This window comes from Phocoena sinus, chromosome 12, assembly GCF_008692025.1.
Source record: "Phocoena sinus isolate mPhoSin1 chromosome 12, mPhoSin1.pri, whole genome shotgun sequence".
Taxonomy (NCBI): Eukaryota; Metazoa; Chordata; class Mammalia; order Artiodactyla; family Phocoenidae; genus Phocoena; species Phocoena sinus.
In genome coordinates this window covers 31,195,600-31,210,976 of record NC_045774.1, presented here as the reverse complement: position 1 = coordinate 31,210,976, position 15,377 = coordinate 31,195,600, and the positions used below count along the sequence as shown (strand labels likewise).

The 15,377-nt window shown below is 36.9% G+C and overlaps 1 protein-coding gene across 4 annotated transcripts in view; it reads right to left on the bottom strand.

Annotated features, from left to right (window-relative positions):
* Positions 1–222: 222 nt before the first annotated feature.
* MED23 (mediator complex subunit 23) overlaps positions 223–15,377 on the bottom strand; it is a 43,477-nt gene continuing 28,322 nt past the window's right edge. Inside the window, exons 18-29 of one of the 4 annotated variants that reach the window (XM_032651068.1) lie at positions 13,011–13,135; positions 11,725–11,930; positions 11,456–11,636; positions 10,335–10,505; positions 9,679–9,895; positions 7,557–7,793; positions 6,415–6,580; positions 5,783–5,855; positions 4,768–4,982; positions 3,989–4,109; positions 3,108–3,239; positions 223–1,470 (exon numbers count right to left, since the gene is read on the bottom strand). In XM_032651068.1, coding sequence (XP_032506959.1) covers positions 1,303–1,470; positions 3,108–3,239; positions 3,989–4,109; positions 4,768–4,982; positions 5,783–5,855; positions 6,415–6,580; positions 7,557–7,793; positions 9,679–9,895; positions 10,335–10,505; positions 11,456–11,636; positions 11,725–11,930; positions 13,011–13,135 — 2,012 coding nt within the window. In that variant the 3' untranslated portion in view covers positions 223–1,302. Of the gene's footprint in view, positions 1,471–3,107; positions 3,262–3,988; positions 4,110–4,767; positions 4,983–5,782; positions 5,856–6,414; positions 6,581–7,556; positions 7,794–9,678; positions 9,896–10,334; positions 10,506–11,455; positions 11,637–11,724; positions 11,931–13,010; positions 13,136–15,377 lie in introns of those variants that run through there. The other 3 variants (XM_032651069.1, XR_004352516.1, XM_032651070.1) reach the window with 3 other exon arrangements.

The window sequence follows — 15,377 nt, the reverse complement described above, 5'->3', positions numbered from 1 at the left end:
ATAAAAATATGCTGGCATTAAAAATAAACACCTATATCAGCCCCCGCACATAGAATGGAACTCTTGATTTCAGGAGATAAAGCTACCCAACCTGAAAAGGGACCATATTTCCATGTTGTTCAAAGCTGTAATCCCTAGAAACTTCTTTTCTCTTTATCTCTTTCTAAGGTTCTGTCACTGCTACACAGGTTTCTAAATACATGCAAAACACACACACACAGGTGAGAGTGTCAACCTGGAAAAGCAACTGATTTATTTTTAAAAACAGAGATTAAAGAATCACCACTTAAGGATGATTTTATTAAGCTTATGCATTTCTAGCTATGTTATTTTCTTTCTTTTTTTTTAAAGAAGATGTTGGGGGTAGGAGTTTAGTAATTTATTTATTTATTTATTTTTGCTGTGTTGGGTCTTCGTTTCTGTGCAAGGGCTTTCTCTAGTTGTGGCAAGCGGGGGCCACTTTTCATCGCGGTGCGCGGGCCTCTCACTATCGCGGCCTCTCTAGTTGTGGAGCACGGGCTCCAGACGCGCAGGCTCAGTAGTTGTGGCTCACGGGCCTAGTTGTTCCGCGGCATGTGGGATCCTCCCAGACCAGGGCTTGAACCCGTGTCCCCTGCATTAGCAGGCAGTTTCTCAACCACTGCGCCACTAAGGAAGCCCTAGCTGTTATTTTCTTACATGACTTCCAACTCATTTCATATAGTAAGTTCAAGTCCATGGCAAAGGCAAAAACTTGCCAATCTACACTAGAAATATTAGCCCATTTACTTGGAAATCTATGATAAAAAACTTAAGCCATTTTAAGCAAATATGAACCTATTTGCTCCAGTAATGCAATGAAATCTAGAGTCCTTTACTTGACAAAAATCTCTTATCCCAGATACACCGAAAGAGATTTATGTATAAAAGGATTTGTAGTAACTATTTTACATGTGTGGTGCCTTTAAACCAGTGTATTTGAAGACTGAATAAGTCATTAATACTAAAAAATAAAAACAATGGCCAAGATAGGAAAGACAGAGAGTGCCTAGTAAAAGTCATTTAATCAGATTATGTCCCCATTCCTAGGTAGCTCTAGTACATTGTGGATATGAACAACGTAGCTTGTTCATATAAAAAATAGCTTACTTTATCTCTTAGAGACAAAAACATAGGGAGATGGGAGTTGGAAGTCAACAGATTCACCATTTGAATCAGAATAAAACAATCTGAACATCACTGCCTCTACTCCACCACTATGTAGCAGGATCAAGTTCAGATTTAACAGATTCAAGTCCGTTCTCACCACAGCACACCCTGACTTCACTGAGTCACTGGTAGGGACACTGGCACCTGATTAGACTGAGGTGCTGGAGACCCACTATTGATGGCTTGTGGAGGCACTGCAGCTGGTTCCATCTTGCTAATGTGAGTGATGAATCGAAGACGAAGTTTTAAAGCTGGTTTTAAATTACAGATAATCTTCTCTACCTAGAAAATGAAAACACATTAAAAAGTATTTTAACCAGAGAACTTCAATTTCCAACCTTTAAAGAAGCAATTTACACATACCCTGAGACAATAAACTAGGGAGTGGAACAGGTGGCTGAGATGTTTCTCTGCATGTTTTGTGTTTTAACAAAAGCAGATAAAACTCCTTCTCTCTTACATGAGAAAAAACATGTGTTGTCCCTCACACACACATATATGTATATATATGTGCGTCTATCTATGTATGCATACACTTACAAAAACATACTCATTTACCTAGCTAGCCAGTCGTCCCACTGACAGCAGCTAGTAGAGTTTACACTGGGAATTCTACATACCCACCAAGGGGATCATCCTTTTAAGATACCATCTTCACATAAGGTGTTACGTAAGGGAAGCATAAAGCACGATTATATGTCGAAGTTCTTTGAATAACTTACGTTCATAACATTTATCTATGAAGCTAACTTTTTGGTTTTGATTTACACTTGGAATTCAAACTAAATAATATTAGATCTACTCTGACTTAAAAAACTTTAAAGAAATAAATACATCAAGCAGTTCCATAGCTTTCTTAGCTTTACTCAAATGTTTTTGGATCTTACTAGGAAAGATCAGCCCATTAATAATTCTTCCTTTTTGTATTCCCCTTGTGTCAAAGTTTCTTAGGCCCAAATATAGGGAATATGCTAACAAGAACATTTCTGAATTGGTTCCCACTTGACAAACCTGCTGAGGCATGAAGGAGGCAACACCCTCCCCACCCCATGTCGCCAGCTCCAAGGAATGAATCCCTCAGACTAGGAGTCATATGTTTACGTCTATCAATTTATGTTCCTTTCCCATTTTAGAGAGAAATAACATTGAAGTATGGAGGGGAGGTCACTTAATTCCACCTATCTGCCCTCTCTCCACCCTTCTAAAACAGCTGAGATCCTGGTTTCCACTGACAGGAAACTCAGTTATGATTTAAGGAGGACCCTTCCACTTTGAGACAGCTCTCCCAGGGAATGGCTCTTTATATGCTGAGTTACAACGTGCCTCCCTTTTAACTTCACCAGTTTGTGTACCTTTTAAAGTGACACAGAACAAATTTAATACCTATTCCAAATGGCAACACCCAAATAGTAAGAATACAATTAATTCCCCAGGACTTTAAAAATTCAAGTTAATTTGAAGGGTAATTCAAATACCCTTCACTAGTTATTCTCCTGACCCTCCCGGTTTTAGTCTTCTCGTCATGCTGCGATTTGTCTCACATCCTCACAGTGTACCCTAATCACTGTGGGGAAAACTAGGCCCTGCTTCACTTATAACACAAGGCCTCTCTGATCTTTTCAGTAGCCATACCGTACTGTTTCTTCCTAATGAGTTTACTGTTAATAAACCCCCAGGTCTTTTTCAGATGTTTTGCTGCAAATATCAAGGGGAAAAGTGTGAGAAATTATAATAGGTATTTACTTTAACACTATGTCCAGAGTAATAGGCCACGTAGCCTAAAAAGGTCTATTAACCTTGTCCCCTTAAAAGAAAAAAATTAACCAAAAACCCCACTCACCCAAACAAAAAAGTCTATCCGCCATATATTTAAGTTTTCTAAACTAAATGTCATTAAAAAATAATTAAAGTGAACTTACTTGCTCTTTCACGCTGTCACCAGTAAACATGTACTTCATATGATACAGGAAGTCACAGATGGGATCCATGTAGTTTAAGTGGGTGCTACACTGGTCTACGTTCAGCAACATGTCATAAAATGCCACACCAATCTATTCAACAAACAGCACAGAACTACTTAAATGGTAAGAAAATGGTTCAATAACTCAGCTTGATGCAGCTGGACTCCATTACAAGATCAGCACAGAGGATAACACGTTTGTTGAGGAACTGTCACTATCAGACAGATCTCTGTGCACAGGGTAATATGACACTGCCTGCATTTATAATGGAATCCAGAGTGCTACAAACTGCCTCCTAACAGAGCTTACAGGCAACTTCTCTCTCTAATAGTATTCTCTTAAACTTAAGAGCTAGACAATCCCTTTTCTAGAAACGACCTCTCAATTTCTGGGATATCTGCAATCTCGGGGAGGAGCCTTTATACTGGACCTTCTTAGTTCCATTTGGTGGCTCACACTTTAAGGGTCTACTCCTGGCTCATTTCCTTTTATCTATACTCTTGTTATAGGTGATTGACTTCAACCATCCCCATCATTTTAATGAATTCCTCTGTACTATAGAGAATGTTCTCAAATGCACTTCTCTGTCCTTAACTTTCTTTTCAACCTTGATGACAAGATATTTTCCCCTGCATCTCCAGTTCAACACATCACACATCAAACTCGTTATAGGCATACTAAGTTATGGGGACACTAAGGCCTCAAAAATTGCTCTTAGATCCCACTAAAATGATTTTCCTACTAATGGTAATGATATGCAGTTTGAAAAACACTGGGAAAGAAATCTTAATATATCTTTTAGAACTTAATCTTATCGGAAAACCCAGATTTTATTCTACCTCTATCATACATCGAGTTCTCTCTTGCTGAAATCTTTGTAAAAATGGTCCCACGAGATGGTACACATAAAGCAACTGGAACTCAGTCTTCACTATAGGAAGAAGTACTTCAGTAAGAAACCTAAAATTTAAAAATAAAAATTTATTGTTACTTGAAATCAGTTGAATTGTTTGAACTTTGTTAATACAGCCTACCCGAGTATTTGCAAAATTTGTAATCTTCTTAAAAACGTTTCCTTTAATTTTGGTAACATTTTAAATTAATCTCACATCTCTCACTGGCTCTTATTTTCATTTGATTATTGAAATAAATTACTTCAGATTTAGAAGTCATTCCTAATAGTAAAATTACTGAATGACAGAATGTGAATTATTTGAAATAAAAAGAGAATAACCAACCTAATATAAAGGCCATTCTCAAGAAATGTGAATCTAATTAATACCAATTATACAGTCAAAAAAAAATCAGCAGATAGCCTAATATTAGTTATGTAGTTCAAAAGCCAACTTTTGGGATATATTCTGGAAAAAGAATGCATTTGACTAAGCCTCCCAAAATGGTAATGGAAAACAAGATACCAGATTGTTACTTGTATATACAAATTAATTTCATTCAAACAATTCTGAAATAAAGGAGGCTTCCTGATACCTAGAATCTACTTAAGACTTCTACTTCTAAGTTGTTCTGTTGAATGAGATATATACCTCATGCATAAATGAGATTATAAAACAAAAACAAAATGATAAATCAAATGTCTTTAAGAAATCGTAATACCTACTTGGGAATGAGAGAAAGTTGCCCGATGCTAGAATGGTGCCACACCGCATGTGCCAGAGCTAACGTGTAGCTGCAGCTCATCTCAGAGTAGGACTGATGACAAGCAGTGAAATCAAAGAGGCGGAAAGGATAGCCGACCCACTCTGTCTCAGACGTCAGGCTGGGACTGCTGATAACACTCACAATTCGATCATGAAGGACGATCCAATACGGCTCCTTTAAAACCAGGAGAAAGCCTCGTGAAAAATATCATTTATCCAGTATTCCACCCCATATCCAGTATTCTACTCCAAAGCTTAAAATAATAGCACTTTCTCATGTCCAGTTCATTTAGTATCTGATATTTACTACATGGTAAATTGACTTTGCCTAGTTTATTATACAGATAACACTGGTACACATTTATAGTTCATAACTATGTGTGTGTGTATATATATATTTTGGAGGGAGTGTAAGGAAAAAGTGATTCATAAAGGTGCATAAAAAACAAGTGTGGAAAGCTCAGGTTTAGACAATATTACTGACATTCAAAGATGTTAGACAACTGTGTGGTGCTGACTAGACACGTGTGGCGGTCACAGAAGGGAGACTTCACATGGGCGGAGAACTCATGGAAGACTTCACTGAAGAAGCAAGCCCTAAGCCAGCAGAGAATGAGTAAGCTTTAGAGAAGGTGACGGAAGGAATAAGGTTCTGATATATTCCCTTACATGGCAGAAGTACCTGAAACATGTCTCAACAAGCATTATTGCAGGAGCAAAGGCTCTAGATACATAACACGTTATGCGGGTTGAAAGTAGATCAGATTTTAATGGGAAAACTAAGGCTGGATAGGTAAGGTGGGACCAGAGATGCAGGGACCCATAAGTCAGGTAGATTTATTTAGATTTGATGCAAAATGCAAACAAAATAGTCACTGTAGATTTCTGAAGCAATAACAACGTGAAAGCTTAAAAAATATGAAACATTTCATTAACTGCATGACAAGCTTATACAAATCACAATGATTAACTCACTGGTAGGGCAGTGATGATCAATCCAATTGCATTCATCCATGCTGTAATGTTCTCTCTTGGCACTAAAGGCTGACTATTAGTGGGGGAAAAAGAATAAAAGAGTGAAATTATAAAAGTGACAATGGATCTTATTTTGAGAACATATATCATTTGGGGGGTGACAACTGACCTATTTCAATAAAACTACAATGGATGTTTAGCGAGTAAAAATATAAACAAAAGCTAAATAAGGTTTTTCTTCTTTTTTTGCTCGTCTCCTTTAACAATGGCTGCTAAGCTAAAAGACTATTTCACTTATGTATACTTCTTCTCCAATCATTATCCCCTACTTTACATTGGTCTTTAAGAAGGGAATCTTGAAAGACTATCTTTAGTGAGAAGTTAACATTATTCCTAAATTAAACGTCAAACAGCTAATAAAGAGTAGAAGTGGGAACAAACCCAGGTCTTCTGACCCTGTTCAGGGCTCATTCCATTTCATCTATATTACAAAGACAAGATCTGGATCCAAAAGACAGTCACTATTCAACGTGCATTGGCCTTGGGACAACAGGTTTGTCAAACAGCTCCAAATAAAATATCATTCTCTACAAATAAACAATGAATCTTATTGCAGGAAACAGGATACACACCTTTTCAGGACAACATTTAGAAGAGCATTTCCAACATCTTGGCCTGAGACAGCCAAGGCCATGAGCTCCACACAAGTAACATGCAGTGCGTGGGCAGCGGGGTTGGGAAACTCATTGAATCTCCAGTCACAGTTTGGGAATGGACCAGGAGATTTGCCAGCCATTGGTGCAGATGATTAAAGCAATAACTATTTGATTATTTTGAGATTAAAGGCTCACATTTGTATAATGCTTTACAGTTTTCAAATGTTTCACATGTAAACATCTCATTCGATTACCAATTCATCTGATTATGAGGTCTCAAGAAGTGATTTATTGGAGAGCTTGAGAGGCAAACAATACAAACCAAATACAAATAAATTTGACATGACCCAAGTGTACTGATAGCAACCATGTGGTCAACCACAGGTATAAACAATTGGTCTCATATAAGTGGGCTCTTGTAATTGTGACATGATAGCTATAGATGCAACCAAGGTATCTGTAGGCTTTATCAACCTATTTTCTTTTAATAGTTATAGGAAAGTTAACAAGAACATTACTTTCTCATGAGTAATTCTTTTACTTCAGGAAATAATTCCTTGCATACGAAAAGAAATCATGCCCATTTATGTAAAATTGCTCTATCTAGTAAATAGTGGCATGAGGTATAGACATATTAAGCACAGTGTGCTAATAATTTAAAACAACATAAACGTGAAGAAATAAAAATACCAATATAGAATCTCTTTCACTAAAAAAAAAAAAATAAGGTTTTATTGTTATCTATTAATGTTTTAAAAAACATTCAGGGATTTATTTAAAGCAACAAAATTCTATGTTCTCCAGTGGCAAACAAGATGTATGTTCTATAACACATAGTACATTTATTTAGGAATAGGATTTTTTTTCTTGAAAACAGATCTCTTCTCAAGGTCTTTTTTGAAATATAAATTTTAATGGAGTAAATTTCTGCCTATCTGGCATAATGCTGCTAATTTAAGATTTCAAAACCTTCAAAACATTTCAAATAAAATGATCTTAAAAAATTGAAATCTTAGAATATATCAAAATCTTGGAATATTTAAAGACAATATATGTTCACACAAATCAACATATAGTTATTTCTGAAGAGTCTGGAAAAATCACAGTAAAAAGGATATTATCTACTAGTCTGCCAATCAATTTGCAATAGTAGGAGTCATCTGGGACCCAGGGATTGTCTTCTCGTGCATTCATAGCGCATTTCAGGTAAGTGTCACTTAGACACCAGCCCTGTGGTCGATTATCCTTGAGTGACCCAATGATTGCATGGACAAGTTTCCGTTTGAGACTTTCGCGATTTCTCAGGTGCATTTCATAATAGTGCAGAGTGTTATACAAATAGGTCACTGGACGATCTGCCAAATAGAAAACAGATCATTACAATGTTACCTGGTTACTGACAACTGTGAAAAACTAATCCTCATTTTCAAGATTACCAAAAAACAGCTCAGAAGGTTATAAAACTATTTCACATGTTGGGCAATTGCATACAATGAATATTTTTATTCTAGGACAACGCAGAAGGCTTCTAACAATATACACAGCTTCTACTGAAGGATATTCATCACATTCTGACACAGCAATTCCAGTTCTGGAAATTTATCCTGCAAAAATGACTAATGTATAAGCAATGTTGCTGCAGCCCTGTTTATACTAGCAAAAGATTAGAACAGTGTAAATGGTGAAAAACAGGGGACTGGTTAGGTCAATGATGGTATCTATGAAGCAGCTTTGTACGTACTGATACAAAATAATCAACCCTAATACATTATAAAGGTTAAAAAAAATAAGGTGCAGAACAATGTGTATATTACATAATATGTGTGAAAAAAAATAAACTACCAACGCCAGAGTATTTAAGGTAGGATACACAAGAAACCGGTAATAGTGATTGCCAACAGGGAAAGAAACTGCCTAGCTGGAGGACAGGGATGGGACTAACTACTTTTCACTGCATCATGTGCATACATTACCCAGTACAGAAGAAAAGCATTTTTTTTTTTTTTTTTTTTTTTGGTGGTAGGCAGGCCTCTCACTCTTGTGGCCTCTCCCGTTGTGGAGCACAGGCTCCGGACGCACAGGCTCAGCGGCCGTGGCTCACGGGCCCAGCCACTCCGCGGCATGTGGGATCTTCCCAGACCGGGGCACGAACCCGTGTCCCCTGCATCGGCAGGCAGACTCTCAACCACTGCACCACCAGGGAAGCCCCAAGAAAAGCATTTTTAAAGGAATGCTCCCTTGAACTTCATACCTACTCTGCAGTGCTAAAACGCAATTCAGACTTCTGCTTTGAAGGGAGACATCTCAGATCAAGGACTAAGCAAAACTGCCCCCAGATAAATACGCCCTGTCCCCACAGTGGCTGCTCCAGGACTTCTGTGCTCTGTCACTGACCTCACCAAGCTCCAGTTACCAGGCTCAAAACTTTAGAGTTGTCCCTGATTTCTTTCTTTTGATATTTTCCCCATAACTGGTCAATCAAGCCCAATTCCTACTTCCTTGGCTATCTGACCCTTCTTTCTCATTTTCAATGCCACCATACTTGTTTAGGTGCTAATCATACACCCGAACGTCTTGACGTAAGTCTTTGAAATGGCTTCCTCCTTCCAAGACATGCTGTGGCTAGAACTGGACTCACCTTCCTAAAAGAATGCTTTCCATACCATGACTTTACTCAGTAACTTCTAGTTAACTCTTGAATATCTGCAGGTTATAAAATCCCAACTTCTCAGCCTGGCATTTATGGTGATCTACCACCAGGTACAATTTAGCCCATTGTTTTCAAAATGCCTTGTTTTTTTAACACCTCCATGATTTTTCCAAAGGATTCTTTCTGCTTATCATGCTCTCTTCTCCTTTCTCTTTATACAAATCACATACATCATAGTTCAAACACTATCCATCCAAGAAGCCTGCCAAGATCTGTTTAGCTCATAGTAACATTAGTCTGTTCTGAACTCATACTTCCCTCCTATACTGATTTGGTAATTAATCACACAATATATAAAATAAGGGATCTCTAGTATATTACTTTTTTTTTGGCTATGATTTAACTATTGATATTTTTATGTTTTCTATTTTATACTTCATGGCATCATCACATAGCACTGCCCCTCAAAAACATTTTTATTAAAAATTATTAAAATAAAACCTTTAGAACTACTATTACCCAAATGGTCATGCCCAGCTTAGTTTTGTCTACAGAGCTATTAGATGGAATTAAAATTTGAAAAAGCTCACCATGAAATTTATATAAGCCTCCCAGGTGATCTAGTAGAGTCTCCAATGACTTGGATACTGGGAGCAACTCTAAAAATCTGTGGATTACTATATCAAATACTGGAAGGAAACGGAGACACACATTTCCAAAATAGATGGGTAGATACGGAGACTGGATCGGCACCGGAGGATCGACCTGCTCTGCCAGGCCCTCAAAATAGAGCTTCTCCGGGTATTTCTGTGGAAGTGAGGAAATGGTAAATGTTTATGGGATCTTTTGTAATTTTCTTAAAAAAGGAGCTAAATAAACCTGTCATTTTTCGAAGAGTATGAAACTGTGTTTGTTCCTGCAATGCAATGAAATCTAGAGTCCTTTACTCACCCAAAATCTCTATTATCCCAAAGATATACCAAAAGAGATTTACATATGAAAGGATTGGTAATAACTCTTTTCATTTTGTATTGTAAGTACCCATGTCTCCTAAAACTGTAGTTTCAATTTATTCTTAACATTAGAGATACTCTAGAACCTTGAGAAAGTTTAGGGAGCTAATTCACTTCTATACAGACCAGAGAGAAAAGAGCAGAGCTGCAGAGAAAACAGCCAAGTCAATTAGCCAAATACCTAAAGTTTGGCCTTAAAAGAGATGAACTGAAGCACTAATTTTAATTAGTACCTTGTGATAATTCATGTGCTTGGTGTGCCAGTCATTCTGCAGCCAGTGCTCTGGGGAATTTTCCTTCACAAAGTCACTTACTCGATTTCTAAAATCATTTGGTTTGAGCAACAGCAACTGAATTATGAAATAACAAACCTGGGCTTCATTCCCTTCATGACTACGCATGGCCTTTGGAGAAGAACAGAAAAATTAAATGAAAATGCCCAACCTGTGCAAAAGCATGGCTCTAGAGTCTAAATTTGAAAACAGTAAAACTCACGATTATTAGAATTTCATTATATGTCTAGTCTACTCCAAAACAACTGTTCGGCATTCCTCCAACATCTGACCCTTTCTTGCCTATTTTTGGCTCTCACCTAGAATGTCCATCTTTATTTTTTGAAATTTAACCTACCTTTTAAGATCCACCACCTAGGTAGATGTAATCTCTCATTGTTGCCTGGCAATATTTTCCCTACACCTCTAACTTATCCTTTTATTTTACTGATTTATAGACTTACCTTATTTCCCTTACTAGACTATAACCATCTTTGTACCTATGCTCTACAGCTAAGAGGTAAATGTTAACCACTTAAGCTCCCTAAATATCATCACTATAGTATTAAAAAAAATGTAGCACTGTCCAGCCTGGTTCAGTGATTTTTCTTAAAATTTGGCCTGAAATAGACATCAAAATCAGGAGAAAAAACTGCTTGGGGAATACTGGGTGGCTATAAGAAACACTCAGTTATGACTATGGCTACCAAAGTGTACAGAAATGGTTATAAGTACTGAAAAAAGATTCAGTGACTTTTTACTACTTCCTGCCTCTAGTAGGAGCCTTTGAGAATCAACTCAGGGCATTACAAGGCCAGGACCACATCCGTCTTATTTACTTCTATACCTTCTGTACATACAACACAGTAGATATTCAGTACATGCTTACTGAATGAATGAAGAAACTGGGGAATCTCTAGTTCCTTAGGGAATTGATAGCAATACTTATTCTATAGTATAAATTTATTAAATCCTTAGAAACAACACAGAACAGATCAGCACAAGATCCATTAGCCATACACATCGATCCAAAAGAGAATGGGACTGCTTAGAAATCTGTTCTTAAGTAAATGTATTCTTACCAGGCAGAGAATTAATCTGTCCAATGTAACAATGTTGTACTTCCATACCATGTCATTAAGAATTTCAATGCATTTGTTGAGTTGCTGACCCCCAGCTGATGTAGAGAACTCATATACCAGGAAATCTGCAAATGTTCTCACATGGACTACCAAGGCCCTAGCTCCAATTCTCTCTAACACTCTGGAAAGCAGAGAGTAAAAAATAAATTGCATTGCTGTAGGGTATAATGGATTGCCAAATGGAATGCAGATCTAGGTTTCTGGCTTACCTATAGCCAATCTGATTAATATGATCTGTTTCCAGGAGCATTTTCCAGAGAAGACAAAGGAAGAGAGGAGGAGAGCGCTGTGCAGAAAAGTGGGTAATGATGTCATTTTCATTCGTCATTGACTTCCACTTCCTATACTCCTCCTCCACGTTTTTTTTCAGATTAAAACGGCTTTCCTGAGGTACATTATTTTGTTTAAAGAATGCCTACAAGGAAGAACAGAAGTTTATTTCAATGGTTGTAGTAAAAAGGGCTATGGCTACAGAGTCAAGAAACCAGCTCCAGCCTTGACTCTAACACTAATAAATTCCAGGTGACCTCAAGCAGCTCAGTAATCAAGGCCTGAATTTCTATACTGGGAAAATACAGAGGCTTGACTGGATTATCTGTTAAGATTTCTTTCCTAGATTTTCTAAACAGAAATTCCAAGCAAGCCTGAATTTCAAACTTTCTTCAATCATCTGTTGATACTTCTGCTCATCTTTGGGAAAAAAAAAATGGAAAAGAAAAAGAAATGTAAGTACTCTTTGGTTACATATTTTAGTATATTTATAAGGAAAATCATTACACTAGCCGAGTGATTCTCAGAGTATGGTCCCCAGACCATCCGTATCAGTGTTACCTGGGACCTGTAAGAAACGCAAATTCTCAGGCCTTATCCCAGACCTACTGAATCAGAAGCTCCGCAGCTGGGGTCCAGCAATCTTTAGCTAAACAAGCCCTCCAGGTGATTCTGATAAGTTTGAAAAGACCCACTGTTCCAGCCCTATTAGAAGTTACAGAAAACAGATGTTCATTATGCCTAAAATTTTCTCTGCAAAGTGGAAGACAGATGAGGTTTTCCTTTCTCCATATTACAAAAGCCAAGTTTATAGTTTTTCTCTTTGTGATTTTAAAAAATCAGTCAGTTTTTCTCTTTGTGATTTTAAAAAATCAGTCAAATGTACATGATGTGTATTCCGTGAAGCTCCATTACACTGCATTTCTCCCCATTGCTGTTCTATGAGAAAGAATTTTTCAGTTAATGTGTTAAATCTCACAAGATTCTAAAACTGTTCACTAGTAAGATGAAGCCATAACAATTAAATTTTTAGAAACATATCCAGTCCTATAATAAGACAAGGAAAAACTCAAGAGATTTTGGAAGTAATAGCAAGGATTTACAAAAAAAAGAAATAAAAGCTAATTTTCTCTGGGTATCATCAAAACTCTCTAGAATAACACAGTAAATGGGAAGAATGATTTCATATACTGTATATTCAATATATAATTCAAGATGAAATTACCTGCAGTGGGCCTGGAAAACAACTAAGAGTGTGTGAAGCCCAATTATGAGGAGTAAAACTCATGATGGTCTGAAGGATGTCTTTACACCAAGTTCCCTGAATTGAATCAGAGCCTGTAAAAAAATCTAAACACAAGCAAACAGATGTAACCCAGATATAAAAGATCATGGCCACAATTCATAAATGATTTCACAGAAAAGTCACAAGTATGTACACTCAGAGAATTTCACTGCAGTGCATTCACTACTTAACTAGTAATCACATCGGTAAATGTGGACATAACTAGTGAAAAGAAGACAAAAGACATTTGGTATCTTTTTTTTTTTAAATTACGGAGCACCAATGATAAAAGATTGGTACAGGCCCATCACGACTGCTCATTTAGTTCACTCTGACAATGAGGTATTAGCACTTTACTGAGCCAAGGAAATAGAATTAATAAAGTACCACATATCTTTTCTGGTGGTTGAAACAGCTATAGACTATAACTCTCTAAACCAAAGAGGTTTATTTATGTAAAATAAGAAAGTTTACACAAAGGTATTTGAGGTTGCTAAATTCAATAACTGTTTCTTTGAAATAGCCATTCTCAAAGTGTGGTCTGTAGACTCTGTGGGTCCCCAATATCCTTTCAAGGATTCGATGAGGTCAATGCTATTGAAATAATACTACTACTAAGATATCATTGGCCATTTTACTGTGTTGAAATGTGCACTGATGGCACAAAAGCAATGGTGGGTAACACTGCTGGCCCTCAGAACAAATCAAACAGTGGCACCAAACAATACTAACAGCCACTGTAATCTTCACCACAAAACACTCTTAGGAGGGAAAAAAAAAAAGTGCCATTTCACTTAAGAATATCCTTTTTTTTTTTTTTGGGATTCTTTTTTTTATTTTTTTTATTTAAAAATTTTTTTTTTAAACATCTTTATTGGGGTATAATTGCTTTACAATGGTGTGTTAGTTTCTGCTTTATAACAAGAATATCCTTGATAAAGTAGTAAAAAAGATTGTATCTCAGCCCTTAAGTACATCTATTTGTAATATTCTGTGTGATAAAATGGAAGTACGCATAAGGTGTTCCACCTACACACCAAAGTATGATGGGTGTCTTGAGGAAAAATACTTGTGCGATTGAGTACTGGGTCAAATTAGTTCTTTTTTTCAATGGAATTCCAATTTTACTTGAAAGAACATATAGTTTTCTGGATTTGGGCATTAGGCAGACATCTTCTTGAAAATTAACAAAGGGAGTCTGTCACTTCAAGAAGAACAAATGACTGCATCTTTTACCAATGATAAAATTTGACCTTTCAAGTGAAAATTAGAATTTTGGAAAACTTATATACACTACCACAAGCCTAATAGTTTTCCAAAACTTAAAGAATTTTTCTAATGAAATCTGTAGTGAGATTAAAAAATGTAATTTTCTTATACTACATAATGAAATGTGTCAACATTTACAAGCTCTATCTACAGAACTCAGTAAACCAATGTTTTCTAAAAAAACAATTCATGAATTTACAAAATATGCATGAACACAAAATCCATTAAATGTACAAAATAGACCAGTGGGTTATAAGGTAACAGAGTACAAAGAGTTCACTGATAGGACTTTGTACTCCATTTAAGAAACTATCAATTTTTCAATTTTGTGTGACATCAAACAATATTCATAATTAGCTGAAAATGCTATTAAAATACTCTTCCCCTTTCCATCTCCTACCTGTGTGAGGCCATTTCCTTTTTACTTACTTCTACTAAAATAACACTTGCAATAGATGAGATGTAGAAGCAAATAAGAGAATCCAGCAATGTTCCTTTACATCAGACATTAAAGAAAGATGCAAAGGGCTTCCCTGGTGGCACACTGGTTAAGCATCTGCCTGCCAACGCAGGGGACACGGGTTTGAGGCCTGGTCTGGAAGGATCCCACATGCCAGAGAGCAACTAAGCCCGTGTGCCACAACTACTGAGCCTGTGCTCTAGAACCCACGAGCCACAACTACTGAGCCCACATGCCACTACTACTGAAGCCCGGTGCGCCTGGAGTCTGCTCCGCAACGGGAGGCCACCACAATGAGGGCCGCGCACTGCAACGAAGAGTAGCCCCTGCTCACCACAACTAGAGAAAGCCCGCGCACAGCAACAAAGACCCAATGCAGCCAAAAATAAACAAACAAACAAATAAATAAAAGCAGCTCTACAAAAAAAAAAAAAGGAAGATGCAAAACATGTAAAACAATGGTACTTCTCACTAAAGTTTTGTTTTGGAGACGACAGGGTTTATTTTTCATAAAAATTACATCATGTATGTTAACATGCAATAGGTTTATTACTGTTATTTTAAAATAAATCAAATAG